The 11,892-nt window shown below is 45.4% G+C and overlaps 2 protein-coding genes across 8 annotated transcripts in view; one reads left to right on the forward strand and one right to left on the reverse strand.

Annotated features, from left to right (window-relative positions):
* The window catches only part of gtf2a2 (general transcription factor IIA, 2), a 40,946-nt gene extending 35,354 nt beyond the window's left edge, over nucleotides 1–5,592 (forward strand). Inside the window, exons 2-5 of one of the 3 annotated variants that reach the window (XM_071489869.1) lie at nucleotides 3,705–3,858; nucleotides 4,551–4,655; nucleotides 4,805–4,961; nucleotides 5,276–5,592. In XM_071489869.1, the coding sequence (XP_071345970.1) occupies nucleotides 3,787–3,858; nucleotides 4,551–4,655; nucleotides 4,805–4,961; nucleotides 5,276–5,277 (336 nt within the window). In that variant the 5' untranslated portion in view covers nucleotides 3,705–3,786 and the 3' untranslated portion in view covers nucleotides 5,278–5,592. Of the gene's footprint in view, nucleotides 1–3,330; nucleotides 3,859–4,550; nucleotides 4,656–4,804; nucleotides 4,962–5,275 lie in introns of those variants that run through there. The other 2 variants (XM_071489870.1, XM_071489868.1) reach the window with 2 other exon arrangements.
* Nucleotides 5,593–5,726: 134 nt separating this feature from the next.
* znf395a (zinc finger protein 395a) overlaps nucleotides 5,727–11,892 on the reverse strand; it is a 21,543-nt gene continuing 15,377 nt past the window's right edge. For all 5 annotated transcript variants that reach the window (XM_071489859.1, XM_071489861.1, XM_071489862.1 and 2 more), the window contains 9 exons: nucleotides 10,803–10,981; nucleotides 10,536–10,693; nucleotides 10,327–10,436; nucleotides 10,008–10,210; nucleotides 9,827–9,927; nucleotides 8,962–9,241; nucleotides 8,679–8,771; nucleotides 7,342–7,412; nucleotides 5,727–7,252 (listed from right to left, as the gene is read on the reverse strand). In XM_071489859.1, the coding sequence (XP_071345960.1) occupies nucleotides 7,141–7,252; nucleotides 7,342–7,412; nucleotides 8,679–8,771; nucleotides 8,962–9,241; nucleotides 9,827–9,927; nucleotides 10,008–10,210; nucleotides 10,327–10,436; nucleotides 10,536–10,693; nucleotides 10,803–10,981 (1,307 nt within the window). In that variant the 3' untranslated portion in view covers nucleotides 5,727–7,140. The remainder of the gene's footprint in view (nucleotides 7,253–7,341; nucleotides 7,413–8,678; nucleotides 8,772–8,961; nucleotides 9,242–9,826; nucleotides 9,928–10,007; nucleotides 10,211–10,326; nucleotides 10,437–10,535; nucleotides 10,694–10,802; nucleotides 10,982–11,892) is intronic.

The raw sequence follows: 11,892 nt of genomic DNA on the forward strand, positions 1-11,892 counted from the left end.
TCGTCATCTTCACACGAATCCCTAATAAAGTGTCACAATCGTTTCATCACACCCAGCCCTGATGAAACGCAAACTACAAAGGCAAGTTTTTAAAATTATAATGCAGCATTAGTGCTTGCTGAATATTTTTCTTTTTTCAACTGGGTGCATTTTAATAACACCCACTGCATAAATTTGCATTTTCTCCAAACTCCTCTCACTCGGAGGAGAAGAGCTGAACGTGGACGGCATGTGAGGAAGTGGAAGTAAAAGTTTCAGTCAAGACGTTTAGATCTCCACTGACTCCATTTGACTGGAGCCTGTCAGATCGTCACAGAGCGCTGCTGTATTTGAATGTTTTTCATGTTTTTTTCACTGACTTTCTGCACCACAGCCAGAAAAACAGCAACAAAACCCGTCCAGAACAACAACAGCCAGTGAGGTGGTACAGGTGCAGCTGTGCAGCTTGTTGTGAGGCAATAATATTTGCATATGTGTGTGTTGTTGGAGTAATGACACTGTATCTCTATCTGTGTGTGTGTGTGTGTGAGCTCAGATTTGAGAATGTGGACACGTGTGAGAGAATCTGCTAACACAGCGTGCACTCAGAGCCTGGCCTGGATTATTCAGTCTCCTCCCTCGCCTCTCGTCTGATCTGGATGCAGACTGAAGCAGGTCAGACGCTCAGGATTAATCTTCCACAGCCGGGCTGTCAGCCAAGCAGCCAGGCCCGGGCCCAACCAGGCACCGAGGCCTCGCAGGGGCCCTGCAGGGCCCCGTGAGGATGTCTGATGTCTGAGTTGATGTTGTTGAACTTTTTCAGCTGCTAGGTGCCGGCGCTTGCTCTGTGACCATGGCAACCACAAAAAAATGTCTGAGCAGGGATCCAACTAACCATTATTTTCCTGATTAATCAATTAATCCTTTCATCTATAAAATGTCAGGGAACACTAAAAAGTGTTAAATGTCAAACATCTTGTTTTGTGCAACCGACTGAACCAAACTCAAACAAGCTGGAATCAGCAGCACAATAACTCACCTCAACACTGAGCTCAATTCTGATTCATTTTCAGTCAGTCAGCTCATTGGATGAGCTACCAGGAGAAGTCATCATAGAGATTTTTGTGTAAAGCTTCTGTAACTGACAGACTCTATCCTGCAGATGATGATGCAGACCAGGATTTTAAAAAAGTTGAATAAAATATTATAAAATTATTATAACTGATAAAACATATTGTAATAAAATGAGAATCACCACCTCATGGTTGTATACCTTCACTACACAGACTCGTGTCAGGTTACATCCCTGTTTATCCAGCATCATATTGAATATGAACCATTTGTGAGAAATTTTGTCATAAATTGCTGTGTGATGTCTTGAGAAATGGCTAAAAAGCGTAACCTTTGACCTCTGACCACCAAAATCTAATCAGTTCATCCTTGAGTCCAGGTGCACATTTGTGCCAAATTTGAAGAAGTTCCCTCACGTCCACGAGAATGGGACAGACAGAAAGCATGAGGCCTCCGGTCCCGGCTGTCGTTGGCGTGGAGGCATAAATATCAAACTTCTTTGGGACGCCAGCGAACATCTCACCGAAACAACCAGAAACAGACCAGACGTGTCAGGAACACAGCAGAGACAGAGTCAGAGGTTCAGTCTGTTGGAACCAGCCTATGTGCGGGTTCTTCCTCCTCGCTCCCGCTGCCCGTGCAGGACGCTCTGCCCGGCAGACCTCGGGCCGATGATGTCGTCTTCCTCTTGCCCCTGCAGCCGGACTTTGTGTTACTGTTGTAAAGTCCGGCTGATGACTCCCAGGTGGGATGAGCTCAGCGTGCAGGAAACACTGTGGACGGTCAAAGACTTGACCCAGTGACTCATGTTACCGTGACAACGGGAGCCCTGTTGTGTCTCCATAATAATTTCCACTGGCTTTGTGCTTTTAATTCTCCTCCTACTGCCGTGATTTCACTGTGAGAGGTTCAGAGTCAACATACAAAATCTGAACTCTGAAGTTTGGATGCTTCACACTGATATCTCACCCAGCATGATCTATATTTACATTAACTTAGTGCATATAAATATTCATCGTTCAGTGTGAAGTCAGTGGAAAAAAAAGATTAAAGACAGATGGACCACATGAGGGAGGGCGGACTGTTAGCATGAGAGGACAAAGACCATAAATAATGTACTAATACAGACAGAGATAAATGTTGCAGTGATGAAAGACTTTTATCTGAGCTTTGATTATTGAACAGAGAGTATGTTACCATATGTTCAGAAATCAAAGCATATACTTGATGCTGTGATTTTCTTTTTTTTTCCAAGCAGCAAAGTGTCCATATCACACATTAGATGATGACTGAGACAACTTGTAGCTCACAGTAACTCTGGAGATAGAAACAAAAAGTACCTTTCCATGGTTCCAGACTCTTTTTATTTCTCTGGTTCTGTGGTTTTGGGTGATTTGTAAGTTTTGCTATTGCTACATTAGCATGAGCAGGTGTTTACTTACCTCTCGTGAAGAAACCTCGTGAGTTCAGCAACAAACGTCATCCCTTTACTCGCCCGCAGCTGTCTCCAGAGGAGGGTAACACCGATGTTAACGCTCGTCTGCATCGCATCTGCTGCTGATGGCAGCATGATGCTAGCTCCTCTTGTCATTTTCCGATACGGACTCACTGTGGCCTCTAGACTTCCCTGAAGACGTAGTGCTGCTCAGTGGGCATTTCATAACCGTTTGTATTATAAAGACAACAAGCTCTTGTCAAGCAACAATCACCAGCACCCACTCCTGGCAAGAAACCACGTTCAGCTTGCAGCCGAGAAAACTTGAGCACATTATCTGAAAGCATCTGACAGCTGCAGGTGGAAGCGTCAGGTACAGGAGAGAAGAGATGCAAAATATCATAAAATTATATTTTTCGACATTGAGAGTGAGTTTGCTCATCAGGACCATTTAGAAATAAAGACATTACATAGTTTGCATGCTGGATTAGTGCTTTAAAGACATCACGAGCTGCTCCTCCCGCAGTTGAAACCTCTGTTCACCGGCGTAAACTTCCAATGACTTTTTGAGTTTCAAACACTACATCGTGTCTGAACATCTTTGCCAGGACCAGAAAGATGGTATAAATGGTGACAGGGCTCTGGAGCATGGTTTGTCTTCCTGGGTTGTTTTCCCCCTTGACTGATTTAGTCCCTGAGTCAGTCACACCCTCAGTTTCAGTCGAGGCAGAACTGAAATCGATCATCAATCGGTGGAGCGCCGCCGTGTGGTGCATCACAGCATCACATCAGAAACGCGCTGAAGAAGAAGCTTGTGCTTTTACCGCCATAGGCCAGTGTCACCTGAACGTGCCCTGTGCGTCATCTCACCTGCACACGCACGCTCACGTGTGCGCGCGTCCACAGAAACTCGGGTTAAAGTCACGGACGTGTGGTGAGACCTGATCACGCGTGATTAAAAGGGGAGAAGTGGCCTCTGCTGTGGACGCCATGTCTGTACACAGAACCGCTGTTTGCTGCTGTGTTATTGTTTAAAATCTCCTTTACAGAACCTTTACGTGCCACTAAGGAACCCACTGAGGAACCATTATAATTAGTGTTATTAACCACAGGATCTCAGTTGGTGTCAGTGGTGCAGCGTGTGAAAGTTTGACCGGAAGTGACGTCGGCGTGTCGGCGCTCACAGCTGCTCGTAGTGGAGGGAAGCGGCTAGCTCCGTTAGCTCCGTTAGCTCCGTTAGCTCCGTTTGAGTTTGCAGTGATAGTTAACTGTAGTTATTAGCACCTCGGGCTGTCGCGACCATGGCGTACCAGCTGTACAGGAACACCACTCTGGGAAACAGCCTACAGGAGAGTCTGGACGAGCTCATACAGGTGACCCTCGCCTCACACATCACGGCTGCTCGCTCGTAGCAAGCCCAGATTAGCACGCTGCTAACGACAACAACGGCGGTCAGCTCGGCTGCTCAGCTCGTAGCGGGCTAACTTTAGCTCGGTAGCTGCGGTTTGCTTCAGCACTGAATTCTCCCAGAAGTAAACAGAAATACTCTCATGTTTTCTGTCTGTGGTGTTGAAATACTAATGAACAGCTGTAAAGTCAGTACCGTAGGTAAGCAGAAAACTAACACGTTTGTTAGCCTAAACTGATGCTTATCAATGACACAATAACTACTGATTTTAACATTATTATTATTATCATTAGCACTTCCCAGATTATTTAATTATTAGTTGTCGGAATGGACAAGGTTGTAGCACTGGTCCCGGATCTGTAAATGTCCAGGTCAGGGATGCACTGTGTACTTACATACAGGTCACTGCAGTGTACATAACCACTACTAGTTAGGAAAAAGTAACAGGCAATCACAGTAACAACAAAATGACCTCAAATAAGCAAAAGCATAATCAATCAAAAACAATCAGTTTATCTGACACACCAACACACTGAACTGTGCACAGATTCACAGCTGACAGAGAGTTGCTTGTAGCTGCCTGTGAACTGCACAGTGTCGTGAGTGTGTGAAACTGTCCTGCTGCCGGATGATAAATGAGATCTTGTGCGTGTTCAGACTCAGCAGATCACTCCTCAGCTGGCCCTTCAGGTCCTCCTTCAGTTCGATAAAGCCATCAACACGGCGCTCGCCAACAGAGTCCGCAACAGAGTCAACTTCAGGGTGAGTTCCTCCTCTGCTTCCTCTCATTTATTCAACACTCAGGGAAATGAAAGCACTGGACTGAACTCGGTGTTGGCAGTCAGTTAAAATTACAGGACTTGTGTGTTTCGACTCCCGGGTCAGTCTGTCGTTGTGTGTCCGTCCTGCAGGGCTCTCTGAACACCTACAGGTTCTGTGACAACGTGTGGACGTTTGTTCTGAACGATGTGGAGTTCAGAGAGGTCACTGATCTCGTGAAGGTCGACAAGGTCAAAATTGTCGCTTGTGATGGAAAGAGTGAGTCGACCCAGAACAAAACTGATAAATGATAAGTATATAATTACCATATTTCTTATTTCACACCAACACACCTGTGAACACTGCTGTGCTTTAACATGCTCCCTCGGGTGCTCACACCCCTGTCTTACAGGAGGTGGATTATTTAGTATCTGACTGTATTTGATGATGTCACTAATCAATGATCAGGTCTGGTTTATGAGAATATTTATTGCATCAATGTAATAATGTAGTTTCCATATGTGTGTTATTATATGAGATCACATGTCCCACATTCCTCCACTCTGTTGTCTTCCTCTACTTTTTTTCCTGTATTTGACATGAGTTTGTTTGTTCTCTCTGCAGACTCGGGCTCCAACGCTGCAGAGTGACGACTCTCCTCAGGCGTCGCGTCGGTTGGAGCTACAGATGGACCTGGACTGTACATATAATTTATTACAGCAGAGTCACAGCTGAGAACTGAGTGTGTGTGTGTGTGTGTGTGTGTGTGTGTGTGTGTGTGTGTGTGTGTGTGTGTGTGTGTGTGTGTGTGTGTGTCAGAGTGGACCAGTCACTGTACCTGCATCAGTTTGTTTTTATTATCAGTTTACAGGAGTTTGTGTTCAGTTTGCTGTTATAATTAAGCTGGATCATCTTTATTAAAAACTTTATTTAAAACACACAGAGAACTTCCTGCTTTTTGATTGGTCTGTTACGGTGGAGCCCAGAAGTCAGGCCTTTGTCTTTATCATATAAATGATATAAAGTATATCTAACTATCAACTATCACACCATCAGAACCAGGAGGCAAAGTCATCAGCTTTTTCCAGTTTATTATAACAACACCAGAATTTCTTATCATGTATAAAAGAGTGCATCTTAAAATGATACGAATAAAATGATCAACATATACGTCTCTTGCTCATGAACAAACGGGACATAAAATATAAATACACAACTTTTTCTCAGGTTACTGCAAATAAACCTGTTCCTGCGACAAAAATGACTTTGACTTATAAAAATGCTTTGTGAATAGACTCTATTGGATATATGGGCCCAGTATATATGTGTAAATACACTAGGAAAAAAAGTAGACTTTATAAAATATAAATGTTTGTGTGTTTTTGTGTGGATTATTTTTAATTAAACAGACGTCTTGGATCAATACTGTATGTGGTTTCATCAGAGGAAATGGCTTCTGTTTCCAAACGAAAAGAAACGTCTTAACTGAAGCTGAGGAGTTGAAGGAAGTATTATTGTGAAGTATTTCATACAGCAGCCTCCACCTATGTGAGTCCACAGGAGGAGGTAGTGTTAACTAATACAATAATAAACACTTGGATCTGAACCAGTTATTAACCGTTCACAAGCTGCTCATAGAGGTTAAACAGGATGGAGGCTTCTGAATTCCTGTGGCCTTCTCCATCAAACACCTGCAGCCAACTTTGATTTGGCAAAATAATTGGTCGCTGTGCAGCAAGAACCAGAGGATGTGTCTGCAGTGACGTAGTGACGCACTTAGAAGAAAGTTTAAGAAAAAAAAACATTGCTGACTTTGAGTCCACCAGCACTGGATCTGCATTATCAGTTACATATTACACATGGCAGCTTCATTATTTTCATAAAGGTCTGGAAAACAACCTGTTTGATACAACTTCATTTAGGAATATGTACAATGTGAGAACATTTTGACACTGGGTATCTCTACAAGACCAGGACCGTATAAGATTAAGGTGATTTTTATTTTGTACTTCAGTGATGCCGACGTATAAACAAATTTGCTGATTTTTATTGCCCCAGGACGTCTGGGGCTCTGCGTTGCCAGGTTTGCTGTGAAGTCTCAACAAATCAGGCGCAAGCGTGTGCGGAGAGTTTATATCAAGCAGTCAAAGTAGTGTGTGTTCATCCTGACACAGCCGGCTGGTTTTTGTTAAGATAACATGGGGGGGTCAAAGGTCACAGAATCGCTGCCCCAAAATCATGTTATCAAAAAGCACCAAGGGAAACAGGTTGTGTGATGACAAAATACACATTCACATTCAAAAGTTAAAAAAGTTAAAAAAAAAAAAAAAAATTAACTTCTAGAAAATGTAGAAAGAGTATAAAATGAAGAAAATAATTTCTGGTTTCAGATTATAAAAAAGTATAAAACATCCACCAGGTGAAGTTGAGCTCCTCGCAACAGTCCTTCTCTGTTCATCTTCCTCCTCCTCCTCCTCCTCCTCTCTGCTCAGTCGAGGAACCGCTGGCAGGCTTTCTTCCAGCGGCAGGCCGTGCACCACTGGTCTCTGTGCTCGATGCCGTAAACTTTACGACACTTCTTGGCTTCGCCACGAATCCTCCTGACACAGAGACAGAGAAAGAGAGAGTGAGCACTACTGTTAACATTATGAAATACATAATGTGTGTGTGTGTGTGTGTAAGTACTGACCTGCAGGGGGCGCTCTGGTGCTGCAGCCACTGCTCTCCTACACTGATCGAACGCACCCGAAACGACACACCCTGAGGAGGACACAGAAGAGTCAGTCTGCTGCAGAATAAACTCTGGAGGTGTGTGTGTGTGTGTGTGTGTGTGTGTGGCCTCAGAGGAAGGAGGAGGTTCTGTGTCATAATAACTGGGGTGAAAACACTCTCCAGTTCCCTCTGAGGACCTGCAGGTGGCAGCACTGCACCGCAGCACAATGATGGAAAATGTGACCGCAAACCATCAGAGGGGATTTTCCTGCTGAAGAAAAACCATCAGGGAGGAGCGCATGCGCACGCACGCACACACACACACACACACTTCACCCCCCTCCATATAAAACCAGTTTTAACAGGCTTCTCTGGGCTGCTGGAGGAAATGAACAATAGAGTGCTGTACAGGATTCGGACTGAGAGAAAACAGAACTGAAGTGGAGAAGTGTGTGTGTGTGTTAGTGTGTTTAGGGGGTATTTGGCTGAGAGGGGATGTACAGTAATAAGTGAAAAATGCCAAATTTCAGTGAAAGTCCAGGACAGTGAACTATAGAGAATCTCAAGTTTCACTTCTCAGATGATGTCTCTGCAGAGTTTTCTGGACTTTTTTTTTATCATGACTGATGGTTATTTCCCTCCTCTTAATACACACTGACCAGGAGGACAAGGTTACACACCACAAGCATTTAATAACAACATGCGCTGCTAAATTAAACAGTCTGGAAGTCCCGTTCACAGCTGGTCTGGTGATGCCAGACTTGGTTTCAACAACTCTTCCTCCTCAGGTCGTATTTTTCTCAACCCTCTGATACGACTCACAGCAGCGTCTCCTGAGATTAACGCTCCAACAGCGGCAGGCTCACTGGACGTCGGTTGTCACGGTTACTAAAATAAACACACGGACTGTACTGAGAGCAACGTAGGAACCTTTGTCGCCATGGTTACTATAATGACGGTCATGGCTTGGTTAGGTTTTGGAAAAGGTGATTTGGGTTACAATAAGTATTTTCTCAACATTAGACTGTCTTTGTTGTCATGGTTGCAATTAAACAATGGCCATTAGATGTTGCCTAGCAACAAAACCTAACTATGGGTCATGATAACCTGCTTGAACATCTTTTTGATGAATTGATTGTGGCGATTCGGGACATGAAAGAACTACTTCACACATCACGACACTTAAAGGTTCAGGTTCAGGTTCAGGTTCAGGTTCACACAACGATCTCCTCCCGAGCGCCAACCCTCCTGAAAGCCAAAAGACGCTGTTCCCTGCGGCACAACATCAGATAAAAATGATGGCTGTTTGTATACCTGTCTACTGTGGCAGGTGGTGGGCGGGGCCGTCCAACGACAAGACGCTGTGCTGGAAGCTGCTGTTGAGATCACATGGCTGGGGGGTGGAGCCTATAAAAATATAAAATATCAGTTTTATTTAAATATTTACAGTTTCATACATGAGACATAATAGTTCAAAAGAAAGAAATGAACTTAACATGAGCTCGATATGGTGTTTTATTATTTCAAACCGTTAGCAGCTGTCAAATTAACATATTTTACAGTAACTGTCAATCACCGTTGATAAGCCCCGCCCTACCTGGTAGGAGTGCTCTGATTGGACCTGCTGGAAGATGCCGGAGGAGGAGGGGGCAGAGTGACTCAGAGCGCCACAGGTCGGAGAGGAGGGGGATGGAGGGGAAGGAGGGGGAGGGCTGGGAGGTGAGGAGGGGGAGGAGCCAGGGGAGATGGGGGCGGGGCCACAGACAAGAGAATGTGGAGGAGACAAGCGCTGCTGCTGCTGGTCCCTCTGGATGACCTCAGTGTAGTAAAAATCCTCCTCACTGCGGGAGCAACGCTCATGTTCGCCACCGCCGCGGCTGTGAGAGGGGAGGTCAAAGGTCAAAGTTCAGTTCATAACTTTAGCAGTAAAAAAAAAAACATGAGCTTATCAGTGTGCTGGTTTTGGAAGCAGCAGCGTTATGTTTTTGAAAATATTGGATACTTCTGCATTGTGAAATTCCACTTCATGATTATCCAAAAACAGACATTCCTGCCTGATTATTTAATTTAAACGATTCTCTAAAGCAGGTAGCAAAAATATAAATTGATATTAGAATATAAAATAAGGTGATGCTTTATTTCTAATGACATCCCAGGAGGTTTGCTGTATGGAAATGGACATTAATTATAGATAAAACAGACAGTGCTCAATTGGAACACTTACAATTAATTAACTCTAATTGGCTGCTGGTGTGACTTAGAGAGATGGAGTCTGACTTCACTGGTCAAAATTTTGAATTATCATGACTAGTTTCATTTTATCTTTCCAAACTTTTTTTTTTTGTTTTTATTAATCTTGGCAGAAAGTGTCTCCTAGAAATAACAGATCCAGGTTTTATTTTAGTCAACTGCAATGCTACTGGAAGATAAAACCAAAAATATACAATCTACAATAGTCTTACCACAGGTGTGTTGTCCTGATGTGACGTTTGATTCCCACCACTGACGTCAGCACCTTCCCGCAGGAGGGCCACAGACACCTGTAGGCCACCTTCACTGAGTTCTGCAGGAGGAAAACACGCCGTCAGCGCTCACCCGTTACTGTTCCATTCACCCTGTGGCGACCATGAACAACCCGCTCACCCTGCGTTTCCGTGGCGCCGGCTCGTCAAACAACACCTGCTCCAGCTCCATGTCCAGGCCTTCGTCAGGGGGCGTGGTCGGGCTGACGTCGGGCTCTGCGATTGGCGGAGAGGGAGCCGGGCTTCCGCTGGCACGGCCGACGCTCCAGTAGCCGCTGCTGCAGCTGTCAGAGAGGTCGCTGCCTCCACAGTCCATCGGAGGAGCTGACACACAGAGATAAGCTGTTTACTACAACTGTTTCACCTGTGCAGGAATTCAGGTGTGGTCCGAGACTGACTACTCAGAACATTGTTGTAGTTGTCTGTTGATGTTGTCGTACCTGCTGGGTCTGGGTTTGCAGGGCTGTGCAGCAGAGGGCTGCAGGACAAACTGCTGAGAACCATCGCCGCCATCAGCTCGTCCATATCCACCTCCTGTGGACTCCTCTGGCTGCAGGACGAGAGCAAACAGGAGGTGACCGGAGTGAGAATCTGTTCATTGTTAAAAATCTGTACAGAGACACAGACGAGAGAGAAGAAGACGCCTGACCTCCTGGGGACGTCGATGCAGGAGGAGACAGATCTGCTGATGGACAGAGGCACTGAAGAGGAGGAGGGATGAGATGAAGACCAGGCAGAAACATCACTCTGCAGGAGGTGCAGCTGATCCACCACACCTGGAGATTCACTTCCACACTGAAAATACACCTGAGAGAGAGAGAGACACACGGCAGCTCAGTGAGACGGGCTGAGACACGTCAGACAGACAGAGTGTTTCCCCTTCACTGAAAAACGACTCTGGGATTTCCCCTCTCACCTTCAGCCCAGGATGACCTTTGACTCTGCTGACGGCCTGCTGTCCTGCTGCCGTTGCCACAGTGACACTGGCCTCGCCTGTCTCCGGGTTTGCTTGCGGCGTCCCCGCCGCCGGGCAGGCAGAGCTCACCAACGCACCGAGCGGAGAACGCTTCCCCAGACGAGACTTTGGCAACATGTCTGAGCGACAGAGGAGAAACTCAGGTCATTCAATCTGTGCTGCTGCTGCCCTCCGACCAGATTCACCTCCATTAAACTGGAGAATGCAAATTACAGTGGAGGACATGAATGAACTCAGTGTAAAAGAACTGCTGGACCCCCCCCCCCCCCCCCCACCACCACCACCACCACCACCACACCCGTACAGTGTGACCTGAGCAGTGGCTGCTGGGAAAACTGAAGCTCTGGATTAAGTTTGACCGTCAGATCTGTGACATCACAGTGACTCACAGGCTCCCGTGTCATTTACAGTCAGGACGCTGAGTGTGTGTGTGTGTGTGAGAGTGTGTGTGTGTGTGAGTGTGTGTGTGTGTGTGTGAGTGTGTTACAGAAACTCAGTAACTGCAGATTAAAATGAATGGAACAGATGGGTCCAACTGTTAATCAGTGTTTCTTTATCGCTGTGCATCTGCTGACAACAATGATAATTACAACAACACCTTTATTACTAAACTGTGTGACAGTGGCAACATGATGTAACACCCCCCCCCCCCCCCCCCCACCCCACCCCCTTCTCCAAAAAAAAAGGTTTCCTGTTAATCAGTGAGTCACAACATGAAACCAGAGTTTCTAGGTTGAGAAGACACAAACACAAGTACAGTGCAGTACCTTTACACAGTACCCATAGTTAGTTGTACATTTACAGTACTACAGTAGTAATAGTAGTATAATAATTTAACCCTAGCCCTAACTGTGCTACATTTCTCTAACCGCTGCTTTTCAGATTAAAATTCTACATTAAAAACACGATCACTTGATATTTCCTCTCCTGTGAATCATCTGATGACCCTCTGGAGGGGCCTGGCCCCTAGGTTGAGAACCAGTGGAGCTACAACAAGCAGCTACAACAGTAAAATGATCAATGATCAATA

The sequence above is a fragment of the Trachinotus anak genome, unplaced genomic scaffold, assembly GCF_046630095.1.
Source record: "Trachinotus anak isolate AG129_WGS33_773 ecotype Australia unplaced genomic scaffold, CSIRO_AGI_Tana_v1 ptg000011l, whole genome shotgun sequence".
Lineage (NCBI taxonomy): Eukaryota > Metazoa > Chordata > Actinopteri > Carangiformes > Carangidae > Trachinotus > Trachinotus anak.